This window comes from Arachis hypogaea, chromosome 20 (genome assembly GCF_003086295.3).
Source record: "Arachis hypogaea cultivar Tifrunner chromosome 20, arahy.Tifrunner.gnm2.J5K5, whole genome shotgun sequence".
NCBI lineage: Eukaryota > Viridiplantae > Streptophyta > Magnoliopsida > Fabales > Fabaceae > Arachis > Arachis hypogaea.
In genome coordinates, this window is record NC_092055.1 from 2,875,311 (window position 1) to 2,892,190 (window position 16,880).

General features: G+C 29.3%; 1 protein-coding gene across 1 annotated transcript; it reads right to left on the reverse strand.

Moving 5' to 3' along the window:
* Positions 1–9,788: 9,788 nt before the first annotated feature.
* LOC112783213 (serine/threonine-protein kinase 12) lies at positions 9,789–14,593 on the reverse strand. The gene is made up of 12 exons (XM_025826031.3): positions 13,940–14,593; positions 13,230–13,304; positions 13,038–13,133; positions 12,532–12,617; positions 12,330–12,450; positions 12,122–12,201; positions 11,694–11,756; positions 11,462–11,568; positions 11,197–11,282; positions 10,809–10,930; positions 10,456–10,567; positions 9,789–10,251 (listed from the first exon to the last, which is right to left on the reverse strand). The coding sequence occupies exons 1-12, from the start codon at positions 14,264–14,266 to the stop codon at positions 10,144–10,146; spliced, it is 1,383 nt and encodes a 460-aa protein (XP_025681816.1). The 5' UTR covers positions 14,267–14,593; the 3' UTR covers positions 9,789–10,143.
* Between the last annotated feature and the right edge of the window lie 2,287 nt (positions 14,594–16,880).

The following is a 16,880-nucleotide window of genomic DNA, read 5'->3' on the forward strand; positions in this document are numbered from 1 at the left end:
CAAATGCTAAGATTTCATACCAGGAATAAGAATGCATATTAATAATAAATTAAGAATAATGCATACTTGTTGGAACTAATGTTTAGAATTAATGGATCGGATAATCTCAGTATTGGGGTAGCGTACATACATATCTATACGAGTTTGGTATTTGCATTGAGAATATACGATCTGTCTTCTCTTTTAGAGCATTAGAGGTGGCCATGTCATGTAAAGAATATTGATATTTTTTATAACATGTATTTATCATGTCACACAAAATTCTTACATTATTATTATTTTATTTTATCTTACCCTATTGAAAAAATTGAGGTTTCGATTCATAAGAATCTGTCTAACAGCGAAATCACTAAAAATAATTTTTTCACAATTTGTGCGATTAAATAGACAATATTAAAAATATTCCAAATAATAAATATAATGACAGATATTAAATAATCAGACATCAGAATTTTAATGTAGAAAATCCATGAGACCTAATTCAGTAAAATCTTCTACTATCAAAATAATGGGTACATAGTCAGTCTTCCTAGTGACACTAAGACATCTCAACAATTAACAAAATATATCATCAAAACGGATGAAATCAATATAAATTCTCCACAAATTAAAGTGGGTATATCAAATGAGACATAAATTTAAAAATAATGTTTTGATCCTAATAATATATAGTAAGGTCCAAAATTTAAAGTAAATCACTTAATTATTTTATAGACTTATAAAAATATCAAAACCTGTTTTGGAAAAAACAAAAACAACCAATGAATAAGAATTCATACTCCATTAAGAATGTTAAGTTAAGTGTAATAAGAACTCTTAATATTATTATATTGTATGAGAATGAGTGTAATGGGAGTAATGAATAGCGGTGGAATATATAGTCATCATCCTTTAATTTGAGTTAAAGTGAAATTGAAGTGTATGTTGTTTGTATCCGATTCCTAGAGTGATGATAATTAGTTTGTGCAAAACCAACTTATGAAAATGTCATGAAAGACCATACCACTTGTATAACAAAAGTAAGCATTATTACATATTAGTGTCTTTGGCACTCTTATAATAAAAAGTCAAATAGGCCTTACTTTCCACTAATGCTTTGAGAACATTGAAGATCAACCAACAAAAAATACTCAAAGCCATATTAGGTAATATCTTTAAGGGTGACTGATGTTTGGTCCCAACCCTTCCTTTTGCTAAAGAGAACCCACAATGGTAATTTCTTTGATGCTTGTAATTCCCAATTAAAGTATAAATCTGTAGTCAATTTTCCCACCCCTTGTTTCTTTGTTACCTTTGCTCCCTTTTTTTTTTTCCATGAGCTTATAAAATTGAGTTTGATGGGTCCAAATTCACTCCCCCAAAATATGTACAAGATATAAATTGAGGGTCCTCTGCCACCAATGTCCGGTTAGATCAACAGAATAAGAAAAAATTTAGTACTTCTTTCTCCTATGAATGAAAAGTTTATACTAGTATTTACAATCTGATACTTACCTATGCTATTATGCTTTTCTGTAAAGTTTCCAAAGTGCTTCTAACCTTTAACAAAACTAATTTACTTCAAGTTTTGTTTTTTTAATAAATATACAACAACATACATAAGTATTCATCAATTTAATTACCTTGATGAAAATATTTTTTTTTTCTAGTGATGCTTTTCTTGTGTCCGGAGACTCATTACAAAGCACAGTTTTTATGAAACATTTAATTAGGTGAAATATATTTATATCTACTAATAAAAATTTATTATTTTAATATCTAAAAAATATATATAAGTAATTACTAAATAATATTATTATAATATGTCCAAAAATAATTAGTATAAGTACTTGATAACATATTTAAACTTATAAGATTATCTATGTATAAAGTTTCATAAAATTATCACTCGTGCTAAAATTTTAAACCGGTAGAAAAAGGGTTGGATATAGAGTTTTAATATTATGTCATGAAATTACTTATCTAAAAAAATTAATCTGATAAGAGAAGACAACATAAATAATTATATCTCTAGTATAAAATAGTAAGAAAATTATTACAATAATACAAAATAATTTGTTATAAAATTAAAATTTGTGAATTTTGATGGACAAAAACTAGTGATACATATGAATAGTATTGATAACTCCTTTTGATATGGGGTGTATAAAGTGTACCTTTTTGTTAAAGGTTCCACTCATTCTCACAAAACCACTCTGATGGTTGAGCCTCCTTTCTCTTTTTTTCTCTCCCATTGGATTGATGATGCCAAACAAACTTTTGTCTTTGTAGTCACATGGAGCTGAATATAATTTTTGTTATTTATATATGACATATTTATTTTCACATTGATTAATAATCTATCTACAGTGGAGTAGTGATGTCCTGGGAATAAAAAGCACAAGGCAGTTGGAAGTTGGTACCTGTTATAACCATTTTTTCCATATACAATTACCATCTGAAGGAACACCCAATCCCACCCTCAAATAAACCCTAAGTGGTGTTGAAACTTCAACATGGGAATGAAATCAAATTGGAAAATAAATTGCTAGATCCCTTTTCTTGCTGACATAAAATCATTATGTTTATATTATGCTGGCACATTTGTATATATATATAAACCTAAAGAATGTACATAATGAATAATATTTTTCCTCTCTTTTCTCAAAATCAGCTATCAAAATCAGTTACCGATATAAAATATATGTTAAAATATTAATATACATTAAAAATAAATTAAACTATATTATAGTGACTAATTTCGGAGACAATTTACTTAAATAAATAAAATAGAAGAAAAATTTACCCAATTATACATTTCTGAATACCAAAACGTAAATGTATTTTTTCATAATTCTATAGAAATCGCTACGTAGTAACGGATTAAGTGAGAACGTAAATCACTCCTAACAGCCACTATGTGTATCAGTAGTTTACGTTCTCTCCTAATCTGTTACTACCAGTAGCGATTCTATAAAATTATAAAAAAATATATTTACATCTTGATATTCAAAAATGTGTAATTGAATAAATTCTTTCTCCACTTTATTTATTTAAATAAATTACCCTAATTTTAGTGCACGGATAACATTTTTTTTTCTTTTTTCCTACTACAAGATAATGGTTCATGTTATAGGCATAGTAGTATTCCAAGAATGCCCTCAACAACAACAACCATTTGGGGGGCCCAAACAAATGTGAAACTATTAACATTGCCATTTTGATCTTTACAAAATAAATTCAGTGAGTAGGGCAATCTTATCAACAACATTTGAATACAACTCAAAGACTAAATGTGGTTACAAAATGTGCATTGATTCTCTAACATAAGACCCTCTTATTTAGGATTAGACCTAGACTTCCCCATCACATCCCCATTCTTCAATAATCACAGGAAATCGTAGCAGTAACTTCGCCATGTGCCTGCAGGCCTGCACCCCTAGGACTTTTATAATTTTTTTTATTTAAATTTTAATTAGTTTCAACTTTCAACATCAATCGATCTATAAAAATAAAGCATGTTTCTATGTCAATATTTACGAAAGGTATTTGAATAAATTTCTATTTTTAACTAAAAAGGTTAAAGCATTCATAATTTTAGTCATGAAATAACATAAATTAATTTAGTTAGTGTGACAAAATTATGTAAAATATTTAATAAAACAACTCAATAATTTAAATCTTTTATATTTAGAATTGTTTGTGCTTAAATGTTACATTATTGATAATCTACTTTAAATATTTATTAAAAAAAACCATCACAACAATCTAATAAAATAATATATTCTTAAGATACATTTTAAATTTTTATTAACGTATATAATATTTAAAGTCAACAGATGAATTCAAAATATATAAAATTTTGTCTAGATTATTATATATTGCATCATATCATATTGGAAGAGTTTTAAGTATATCGAAAATACTGGTGTTCCAGTTGTTTTAACCGTTGATTTGAGTTATAAAAAATATATATAATATATATTAATTAAAATCAACGGTTAAAATAACTGAAACACAGGTGTTTTCGATACACTTAAAAATTTTTCTATCATATTATAAAAAATTCTTAAGATATTTTCATAACAAAACTAGGCTCGTTTCTTAGAAGATAAATTTGTAGTTTCCTCTAACCTAGATAACATGAAAGGTTGAAGAAAAAAAATGTCACTTAGAATGAATTATATTAGAGAAGAGAAATTATTACTTATAAGGCAAAGGATAAAATTGAAAATAAGGAGTGACACAATAAAAGTGCTTAGAAATGTCAGGTAATTAATTAAGTGAACATTTTAAGTACTGGAGTTTGATCGAATGAAGTATTGTGTCATCACCAACAAACAGCTTTTGACTTGGAATTTGGATTGATTGACAGAAATAAAGGTACGTACGTGTGAAGTGACAGAAATTTAGTGATCGGAGGAAACTAAGGAACGATGTTTGAAGCAAAATATATAATCAAATCAGTCAAATATGAGTGCTGATGTGTGTATGCACCATTCCCTTGATGGGATTCTAAGCATTAAATATACTTTTATTTTACAAACCTTATGCTATTAGATTTTGTAAACAATAATTTTTTATTGATTAATGAAATTAATGCCTACCCCAAAAGTTTGATGGGACTTTTGGATTAAGTCGAACAGAGAGAGAGAGAGAAACGGGTAGTTTCCATCAAAATAATAACAGAAACTATTTCTAAGTATATTACTCTTGGCACTTAAATTAAATTTGGCTTTGATATATACTCTTTTTGTTTTAAAATAAGTGTCTCATGGAGTTATTAAGAACAGCCATATGGGGCTAAAATTTTTTATTGGAGAAAATTTTACTTTCTTTTTTAAAAGATGCTAAAATGATTTTTTTTTTATAAAATATATATTATTTTTTTATAATTTTTTAAATTTTTTGTGATAACTAATATTTTTAAATTTATTTTAAATTTTTTGTGTTAACTAATGTTAACTTTATCCATTTTTTAAAAATAAATAAATTATTTTTTACAAAAAAACGTTATAACAAAATTTTTATTTTTTTGTTATTAAATTTTACTTACCAAAATATACTTTAATAAATTATTTTTTATTGATTAAATTGTATTTTTACTAAAATATTTTTTTAATTAATAATTAAACTATTTTTTAAAATATTTTTCAATAATTTTTTAATTATTAAATTGTAATTTTACCAAATTTTTTATTAACAATTATTTTTATATTTTATTATTAATTTTTTTATATTAATATATATTATTTTAACATTAAATAAAAAAATCTTACCACTGTTAATATGTATAAAAATTAATATATATTGATATTGAAAATTAATCTTACTAAAATTTTTTATTTAATATTAAAATAATATATATTGATATAAAAAAATTAATAGTAAAATATAACTATAATTATTAACAAAAATTTTGGTATAATCATAACTTAATAATTAAAAAATTATTGATGGGTATCTTAGAAAAAATAATTTAATTATTAATTCTTTAAAATATTTTGGTAAAAATACAATTTAATCAATAAAAAATAATTTATTAAAAGATATTTTGATAAGTAAAATTTAATGACAAAAAATAAAATTTTTGCTAGAGGGTACTTTTGTAAAATTTAATTTAGTTTTTCTTGAAAAATTGATAAAGTTAACATTAGTTAACACAAAAAATTTAAAATAAATTAAAGAAGAAGTTTTTAAAAAATTATAAAGGAGGAAAATGTATATTTTACAAAAAAATTGTCATTTTAGCATTTCTCATGAGAGAAGAGTGAAATTTTCTCCTTTTATTATAGAAGAGAAATGTGTGTAATTCAATTCTATTAGTTATGCATGTGTTTTTATTTTAGTATGAGAATTAGAAATTGAATCTATCAATTACTTTGCAAGTTAATTTTTAAAATTTATTTAATATCAATTCGGAAGGTCCGATTTATTTGTTGTGATTTTTTTTAAAAAAAATTTCATGAACCGGACGATCCAATTTTTGTTTCTAATAAATCGGATGGTTCGATTTTTGTTCCAAAAAATCGGAGGGTCCGATTTCTACATTTTAAATAAAAAAGTTCTACATATAACCCCTTATAATCTATGATCCTAAAAAATACCATTTTCACCCCAATTTAAAAAAATAGAGTAAAATATCATTTTTGTCTCAACGTTTGGGGTAAATTCTATTTGTATCCCTAACGTTTAAATTGTCATATTTGTATCCCTAATGTTTATAAAAGTGATTCAATGTTATCCTACCATTAATTATATTAATAGATCAGATTGTATTTTTTTAATTATTCTCACTTAAATGTATTTATTCTCAATTACATTTCATTTGGATGTGTTCGATTTTAATATTGTACTCAAAATTTGTATTCATGTTCAATTATGTCACTAAAAAAGTGAATTATGTAAATGTTGCAATGATTAGTTTCAATATTAATCGGAATGGATCATCCATTCTGACCCGGACATTTGTATTTTAACTTCAAAAAGAGATTTTTAAAAGTCCAACTAAAATTCATAATGTCTAATTAACGACAAGATAATATTAAATTATTTTTATAAACGTTAAAGATACAAATAAAACGATTTCAACATTAAAAATTCAAATAAAACTTATTCCAAATATTAAAAACAAAAATAATACTTTACTCTACAAAATAATTTGCGGCCATATGGATAGAAATGATATCTTTTCGCACCAAATACTATATTTTGTTAGTAAATGACTTATAATAATCCAGTCGATCATATTTTAAAAAACATGATTTAATTCATTTTAAAATCATTATTAGCTATATTTTTCTACCTAATTATAATATTGACTAAATTTTTATGCGTATCAAATAGGTGAAGTTTGACTAACTTTGAAATACAAAGGATATAACATACGCATAAAATTTGTCCAATTTAAAAAATGGACTGATTTTTAATATGTACCTATTTTTTTTTATATATAGATTATGCAAATGATATAACAAAAAGCAGATAAATTAGCAAAACAATAAAAGGAATAATTATAAGTTAATATAAATTTCAAATATGTAGTACTTGAATTTTCAATATGTGCTTTTTTATTTATAAAAATACTATTTATTTTAAAAAATAATAATATTATGCTTCATGTTTATATTTTACAAAATATGATACTAATCTAATAAAAAATCTTATATGATAAAAAAATTATAATAAAAAGTAAAGTATTAGATTGGTCCTCTACATTTAGGCATAATCCTGTTTTGATCTTTAAGATTTAAGATGTTTTATTTGAATCTAAAAAAGTTCCATTTAGCTTCAATTTAGTCCCACCGTGAGGTCAAAGTTAAATAATTAACAAAATGTCATATATCACAACAGTACAAGAACAAGATTGATAATCGGGAGAACAAGCACAAAATCAACCATGGATGCATCAATACATTTATTTATCATTCTTCTTACAATTTAAATGAAATATTTTCTATAAAACTAAGGAGAATATTAAATAAATGTATTGATGCATCCACGGTTGATTTTGTGCTTTTGGAGCTTGTACTTGTTCTCTAAATTATCAACTTTGTTCTTGTTCTGCTTTGATATAGGACTTTTCGTTAATTATTTCTTAAGGACTAAAACAGTATTACACCCAAACATAAATGACCAAGTTAGTACTTTACCCTATAATAAAATTCTTAATATAAATATGATAACTCAAGAAATATTTATGTGAGATTAGGCCATAGGAGTTAGGCCATAGGAGTATGTAATTCAACTCATTAAATTGTAAACTCCAAAACGAGAGATATGTGACAACAAACAAGGAAGCAAGTGATGTGATGTAACCAAAATAAACAAATAAAAAGAAACTTATCTTGAATTTGCAAGGTCAAATTTCAACATCAACAATTTATAGTCATCATTATTAGCCTGAAGACAATTATTTGTTAGAAGATTAAAATACAATAAAATGAAAAGCAAAAAAAGAAAAAAAGAAAAGAAATAGGAATAGTGTAATTCCCGGTCACAATTTGCAGGTGTAAGTACGATGTATAATCATGAAAAGCAGGTGAATTATTAAGAGTTATTCGACACTAATTAAATAAACAAATTCAACATGCTCCCATGTTCTTCAATTTCAACATAGCAGGCTGTCAAATAATAATAATGTTTCCGTACGAATACTAGAAAGCTACCTATATAGTATATACCAATTCCAAGAGTAAAAAATTGGAAGCTGAAAAAAACACTAATAAGATGGAAGTGAAAGCTTTTCTCACATCCATTATTATTTTATGTAAATCTTTCTCAAAATAACATGGTAGAATTGTAGTCTAAGGTTGATATGGTTCAACACTAATTGGCAAATTCATGTTAACAACACCCAAATTTTGTGTGCTGTTTAAGCTATATACTAGTTTAGAATTATTAAAAGGTTCTCTATATGTATGAAATTTTTGTGTTCTGTGCCCAATGCCTTATGGCACACGGTGTGTTCTAAAACAAGAAAAAAGGTAGAACCGCCATAATTTGTTGCCGCATTCCAAACTCTCCAATAAGGGAAACGTTGCCTCTACACACACACACATTCTGTTATCTCTTCAAATAAATATTAAACATTTGCTTAACCATCTTGAGCTTAGAATATTAAAGGGTCTTCTCTTGACCATAAGACTAACTAGAAATATGGATTTGACCTTTATCTATTTTGTAGGCACCAAAATAAAGTTAGCAATATTCATAAGGACCACAAAGATACTTAAACTGAAATTATGTAAAGATAATTCAGCTACTATGAAATCACTCAATATATAGGCATCAAATTTACCTATATACCTCTACTTTGAACTTGTCAGATCGTTACGTTACGTTATGTAAAGATAATCCACTCGTGTTTCCTGTCTGAATGGTTAAACTTTTTTTTCTTAAAGAAATTCTCTTTTTTTATTCCTTAACTTGTATTTAGGGATATTCATAGATCAGATCTGATCACATATTCACGGTGTGCATCCGAATCCGATCCGAAAATTGTGGATATAGATCTGATTCGCATTGGATCGGATTGGATCGGATCTGCACACTAATAATATCAGATTGCGAATTTTGTATATGTATCCGCATATCTGTGTATTCACAAAAATAAAGAAATAAATAAGTAAATATTCTTTTTATATTTTATTTCAACCAATAATTATCATATATGTTGTATTATTTTAATTTATTATTTAAGAAAAGTTAGTTTAATATTATTTTAAGAGTAAACTATTTAAAAAAATTGAAAAAATGAATTTTATTGATATTTTTTAATAAAAATAAATTTTTAAAAATATTTTTTGTATTTTGCGGATATATCCGATATCCAATATCCGATCTGCAAAGATCGGATAGGATCAAAACTTACAAAATGTGGATATTAGATCCAATCCGATCCAATGATTTTAGTGCGAATCGAATAAAAATTTTAGTCATATTCCATCGAATAAAAATTTTAGTCATATTCCATCCTATCCGCGTTCACTTCACTACTTTTTTGGTTGATTATTACCTTTTTAGAAAAATATTAATCTTATAACAAAACCCAAACTAGGCAAATCATTTAGGAGAGTCAGTTATGAAAGATTCACATCACCTGGGATTGGGAAGATCTTGCACGATTTTTTTTCCAGAATACAAAATTTGGACATCTAGTATTTTTGCAAAATATAAACTTTACATCGGGCCTTAGCCCATTTATGCGTAACAGGCTTCAGTGTTATTCCTATTGAAATTCTCTTATATCCGACCCCAAATAAAATAAAAATAATCATAACTCAAAAAAATAAAATCTGACCCGGAAAGACACAAAAGAATAGATGCTGAATTTTATAAAATAGTAGACTTTTCAAATTTAATTCGTTAAAGTTCTTAATCTAAATTTAAAAGAAAAAAAACCGTTTTGGTACAAATTACATACATAATGTACATTACAAAGGAGCACATCTAATCTTATGTTACATCTTAGATGCAATTCTATTGCCGCAAATAATGCAGTTGGAAATAAATAAATCTTTAAGAACTAATCAAGAATCTTGGAAAATCTGAAAACATAATAGCCAAATTGGGAATGAACACATAAGAAGAAGTAGCCAAATGAATCTGCTTGCTATCTTAATCTTTAAGCTAATGTAATTTGCATCACAGCACCTGTGTTGTTCATATCCGGCTGGACCTTGAACGCGATGAACTGCCTCGACTGCTAAAATTCGAACGATCCCTCTTCAACAAGGCCTCCAGATTCTGGAAGCATTTCAATGGTTTAACCTGGAAATAGTGTCACCATTACAAATGACAATATCAATGTAGTCGATTGGTGAACTAGAGCCTTATATTTTTACCAATTACAGTCTGTTCGGTTACATGGATTAGACGATGTCAAAAAATCCAATAATAAAAACTAGTTTCTTTTGGTATCTTTTTTACTTCTAGAAACTAGTAGATAAACAGGAAACGCGAGGTGACAAATACCTTCCAACGTCCTTTTTGACCAATAGTGTTGTAGATGGATTCCAGCCTTGGTATTATTTGTCTAAATGTTGGTCTCTTTGCTGGATTTTCATTCCAGCAATCTTCAATCAATCTATAAACAAATTCCATTGTAAACTTCAGCAAATATAAATAACACCATGAAACATGCAAACTTTGAAGATTAGTAATATACAAAGCATATTATAGGCTGTGAACAATAGTTAGATTAAGTTACATACATCAACATATTTAACAATTTTCAAATTTGTCTGGGAAAAATTTCTTGAACCTGATTTAAAAACTAATTTATTAGCAACAGAAAAGAATATCATCAATACACATTGAAGACTTACTCTCTAATCCCATGGGCATAACGCTTGGCTGGAGCTCGAAAAGGTGGACGCTCTTTGGCAGCATACACCTTAGGAACTTCATCTTCTTTCTTTGCAGAAAATGGTGGACAACCTTCAATCATCTAATGCATAACAAATAAGAAATATCACGACAGTAGAATACTTCTTGCAAGTTACCACATTACTCGTTGAAATTGTAGGAATTTGACTAGAAGGAAGTGAAATTATCCAACTAAATGATTTTGAAAGATTTCAAAGCTGATTTATGAGAAGAACAATGTAGTTTAAAATGATACTTAGGCAGATGATTACTTGAGGTCAATTCAACACTTTCAACTTTCACAAGGAACAGTTTTTGTTTGAGTACAAAGTATTTAAAAATACATACCTCTTGCAGGATTAACGCAAATGAGAATACATCTACTTTGGTGTCATATTCTTCTTGTTTGAAAACTTCAGGAGCAACGTAGCGGCCTACCAACAAAATCAACAAATTCCTAATGAGTCCATGAAAGGGAATGTCTATGTTTACCAAAAAAATATAAAGCATGGCATTATTTTCTTATGTCCTAAGAATAAGAAATATAGCATTTTTCATATATAGATAGTTCAAGTGTGCACTAATATCAATTCTGAAGAAAAGCAGCACCCACAAGATGTATCTTGGCAAGTTAGAGGTCTGTCTTCTTTAACTGCCAGCAACTTGCTAACCCCAAAGTCTGCAACTTTTAGGTGTCCCGAATCATCCCGCAATATGTTACTGTTAGCTTACTCATAAACAACATTATAAAAAGTGTAGACTATATCAGACTATTAAACCAGACACATGGACATCACATAAAAGAACAGAGGTTAAGATGAAAATAATTGAAAAAAGAAACTCACGAAGGCTCTAGATCACGGTGAATGATTGGTGACGGCTTATTCTCATGTAAATAACCCACTCCCCTGCATATTCAAGGAAAAATAAAAATGTAACAAGTAACACTTTTAACAGGCCAAAGGGCAAATACAGTGAATGGAGATATCATTATTCATTTAACAGGTAACTTAACTTTTCTATGGCAAGTATTGGACAACGATAATGTTAAAGCCTTACAAGTATACAACTTTTCAGTGCTCACGCAAATATATAAGAGAAGAAAATTAGGACAAAATATTGAGAAAACTCATAATTTGAAAATGTCCTAAGGTTTATGAATGCTTTGTCCATATAACTAGAAATAATAACATATAAGCACCATCCAAGATCAAACCACAGAGTACCAGCCCCCTCTCTAGAACCAATATCAAGCCACATGAGTGTCAAATACCTGGCAATATCAAGTGCAAATTTCACAGCTGTTGAAGGTTTCAAAGCTCCTTTTCTTCCCAAGAATGCACGGAGATCTCCCTGACCAATACATACAGAACGTAAGATCACTAAATGTATATTTAATTCCACCTAAGTTTTAGCCTTCATCAAACAACACCAAAAACCGCTCAAGAAATCATTTTTCAAACAATTGAAGGATAAAAGACCTTGGGAAGATATTCTGTCACGATCATCATCGGGCTACTCTGTGTCACAGCACCCAGAAACTGAACTACATTTGGATGCCGGATCTTCAGGAATAGTGCAAGCTCATCTCTAAAGGCCTTCCTGTAAAAATCCAAGCATATTAGCTACAGTGAAAGTAAGAAAGAAGGGGAAAAAAAGATTCAAGGTTTTTGAGCAACTCACACTTTCTCCTCATCAGTAATTACGTCCTCCCCAAGTTTTTTTACTGCAACCTCTGTCCCACGCCAGAATGCACTACAGAAAGTGCCCTGCCATTTAAGACTAGATTGTGAGATGCAATAATTATTTACATGTTAATTGAAGCCTTGTGCTCTTAGATAGTGCATACCCAGAATTTCTTAAGAAAACAGCATTTCTTAAGAAACATAGACTAACTAGTTTCCTAAAAGTTCTGTTCCAAGAACATGGCTACAGATAAACAAAATTATCATAAAAGTTCAATACTGCTAATTGCAGCTTACAGCTATTTGAATACTGAAGAAAAACATTAGCTAAATCTTAATAAAAGAGATGTAACAAAATATTATTATTTAGTACCAGTTTTGGTCACTTGGGGGAAGGGGTTTTTTGTTTGGCAGGGCGGGGACGCCGGAAAAAGGGGGGGGGGGGGGGGGATGATGAAACAAATTGACTGTTGATCAGAAAGAAGTAAATCATAATGACTTTACCTTTGTTATCTCCACACTATTGGTAAAATCAAGTTCTTTAGGATTGATTTCATATTCTGGTACTTCACGTGCATGATGAACATGCATAGGGGCCATCTGAGACAGTATAATTATATGTATAAGCAACGGTGAGTAGGAATACCAAATATACATTAAAGACCAGGACAAATACAATCCTCAATTAACACATACCAAAGGCTTTGCTCCATTCTGCTCCAATAGTTTGATCACATCATTGTTTTTATAAAATATAGCATCTGCAAGTGGCTGTTTGGAAGATATGAGGTTAATTAGTCCAGCAATTATACTAAGACGAGAAACTTAATTCTAAGATGCAATCCATATAGAAGACCCAGAGATCTAATTATATTTCCACTGTTTCACATTACTTATACCCTCTTATGTTTCCTCCCATTGTAAAAGCAGGCCAATACTTAGCTAATGCCTAACAAAAGCAGTGGAAAAAAGCAAAGAATCTTAACAAGAACTTGATCCAACAAACTCAGGCCTTGAATGACACTACATATCAATCATGTATCCGGGCTTCCAGCATGAGTGCCAAACAGAATGGATATATGCTACAAAGTAAAGCATTTTTTATTTGATTAGTCAAGCAATCCAAAACCAGTCTAGCTAAAAAATACCCTAAATCTGAATTTTGGTCTTTTGAAGCTAACTAAAACTTATAATACTATTGTCATTGCCATTTTCTAATACACAATAATTTCGTTATGAAAATGCGCAGCTTCAGTTGATGCTATATTCAGTTTCAGGCCAAAAGATAGTTCACACTTAACAACTACAAAACTAAGTTGCATCATGCATAAACACCCAGATCAATGATGGAAACCAGAGTCATTTTAGTTAGTTAGTTAGTTAGTTAGTTAGTTATAGTTAGTTACCGTGCTCCCCCAGCGATCTTTGGCGTCGACTTCAGCTCCTTTCTCGAGCAACAAAGAAACCACATCGGTTAATCCCTGACACGCAGCAACGTGAAGTGCAGTGCGGTCATCAATGTCTCTGAAATTGACGCTCACACCTGAATCCAAAACTTCACGAATACCCTCAAGATCGTTCTCGTTCGCCGAATACATCAACCTCACACCCGGATGGATACCTTCCTCGCCACTACCATCGTTGTGGAGCTCTGATCCTTCTTCTCTGCGGTGTTCTGGTGCCATTGATGACTGCTTTATCAGCGTAAACCTCGAAGTGTTTTTCGTCTCCATAGTCAAAAAGAAGAGAAAGGCCCAAGCTTGAAATGCTGAAAGTGAAGATCAATGAGCTGAAAAAGATGCGAGTTTGTTTAATGGGTAGTGGAGAATTGAGAACCCTGGAGGACTAAAGTTTGGCAATTTTTTTTTTTTGTTGGGAGTTTGTGATGAGGTGGTTGAAGTTTAAGCGGAGTCCACCGTTGACATGTCTATGATGTTCGGAGAAGGAGGAAGAAGAGGGTGGATCTACGCGTTGAGCTAAGCGCGTGACGCGTCTCCTGAGACGCCAGCGCAACTTGAGCCAGTGGAATGAAGGTGGCGCACGATAACATACAGTTCACTAGCGTGCGCCCTAGTGGATGCCAAATGCAAATGGTGAGAATTCAGGTACAGTCGATTTTCCGTGAAGTTGATAGTTGAAAGCCGTTAAATAAAAAATTAGTTAAATTAATCAAATCATATGGCGACTCTCAATTATCAATTTCATATACTCTTAATTATCAATTTCATGCGAAATCAACTGCATCTAAATTTCTTACTATACAAATGGATATTGCTTGCCGCGCCGACATCGTACCGTGTCCATGTCACCGTGTGAACATTGTTTCTACATGTCCAAAAATCTTCGGGATCAATGACTCAAAATTTTAAGAATTTAAGTGCCATTACTTTTTTGTCTTTTTTTTTATGTAATTTTTATATTTTCATAAAGTAAAATTTATTCATTAAATAGGACATATAATATTAAAATTAAACATTTTGTATGAATTAATGTTTTTTATCGTATAATTATTTTTATATAATTAAAAAATTTGACGTAAAAAATAATAAAATTAATCTTATGTTGGTTATATATATTATTCTCTATAATATTATATTATTATAAAAATAATTATATAAATAAATATTATTCTTTATATTGCTGAGTTAAACTTAATATTAACACGACAAATTTATTAAAGAAGTTTAAAAATTGAACTATTTAAGTGTCACTAACTTCTTTTTTTTAATATGGAGTGTGACTTATTTATAATACTATTTTAATTGAGTAATGTTAAAAAGATAATAATAATAATAATAATATAAAATTAGTTTATTTAATTAATATAATTTTTTTTACTTATTTCAAAGAGATAAGTATGGTTTTGGTCCCAAAGGTTTTTAACTAGAATCAAAATCGTCATTCATCTAATTTTCGATTTAGAATCATCCTTAACGTTTTTTTCCGTATTAAAATCGTTTTTTTTATTTTTTTTTGGACAAAAATACCCTCATCACTACCAACACAATTACATCCTCCTCCACCACCAACACCACCACCAACGCCGCCGCCGTCCCCCTCCCGTCTCCCCCTTCCCCCCACCCCCACCCCGCGTCCCCTCCCCCTCCCCGTCTCCCCCTTCCCCCACCCCCATGTCCCCTCCCCCTCCCCGTCTTCCCTTTCGCCCACCCCCCACCTCCACACAGAGAAGCAGAAACAGAAAATCAACAAATTCACAAAAAAAATCAATAAATTCCACAACAAATTTCACAAAAAATCTAATTCACAGAATTCACAGAAGAAGAAGCGGAGGGCGGTGGTGCGGCGGCATGGCGTCCCCCTTTCTTCCTCCCTCCACCTCCTCCCCCCCTCTCGCCCCCCTTCTTTCTTTCTCTCCCCACTCACCCCGCTTCTATATATCCTCCTTTCTTTTTTTTTATATTTATTTTATTTTAAAATTTTATTTTTTTATTAAAATAGGGGTAGTTTAGGAATTAAATTAAAAATTTTATTTAAAAGGACGATTTTAATACGAAAAAAAACGTTAAGGATGATTCTAAATCGAAAATTAGACGATGGACGATTTCGATTCTAAAAATCTTTGGGACCAAAACCATACTTATCCCTTTTTCAAATTAATTTTTATCTCTCAAATACTTTTATTTAATCTCTCTCCTTAATAAATTCTTTTGTGTTAAATTTCCCAAAAACAAGGCATTAATAATTAGTGTTAATTTTACATTTAATGTATTTTTTAAATAAAAATATTAATGTCAATCACTATATATTTGTATAAATATATTTATAGTTATGTATTTTATATTTTAATACAAAATTATTATTTATATATTAAAATTAATTATTATATATTTATGTATAAATATGTGTTATTTAATTTATTTTTAATGTATGTTTTATATTTTAATATATATATTTTATATTTAATATGATTAATTTTAATATATATTATACATTAATTATTAAATTTAATAAATAATTTTAATATAATTGGTATTGGCTATTGAGTATTGAGGACTCAATTATAAAGGGCAGAGCTTGGGAAGAGGCAGAATGAGAGAAGAGAGTAGAGAGATGGCAAAAATGTGTGAAACAAGGTCGAAAGTGACAACACTACTACTCTTATGCGTTCTTCTTGTCTTAAGCTCACTCCCTCCTTCTCTCTCTATTCGTTATCCTTTTCATGATGACCCTTCACAGCCACACCCACCATCTTCACATTTTAGGACATTCCGGTCAGGACCCTATCGTGGTCCTCCTCTTTATTTGCATTCTCCTCCTCCACCGCGCCGCATCCCTCCCGGCTCTCATCGTTAATTAATACAGCTCCAGTACTTTGTAATAATAATA

Excerpts from the sequence above, each read along its gene's own strand:
- LOC112783213 (XM_025826031.3), bottom strand. The coding sequence starts at position 14,266 with ATGGAGACGAAAAACACTTCGAGGTTTACGCTGATAAAGCAGTCATCA. Across the intron at positions 13,305-13,939 it reads AAGATCGCTGGGGGAGCACG|CCACTTGCAGATGCTATATT; the intron begins GTAACTAACTAT and ends TCTTCCAAACAG. Across the intron at positions 11,569-11,693 it reads CACCGTGATCTAGAGCCTTC|TAACATATTGCGGGATGATT; the intron begins GTGAGTTTCTTT and ends GTAAGCTAACAG.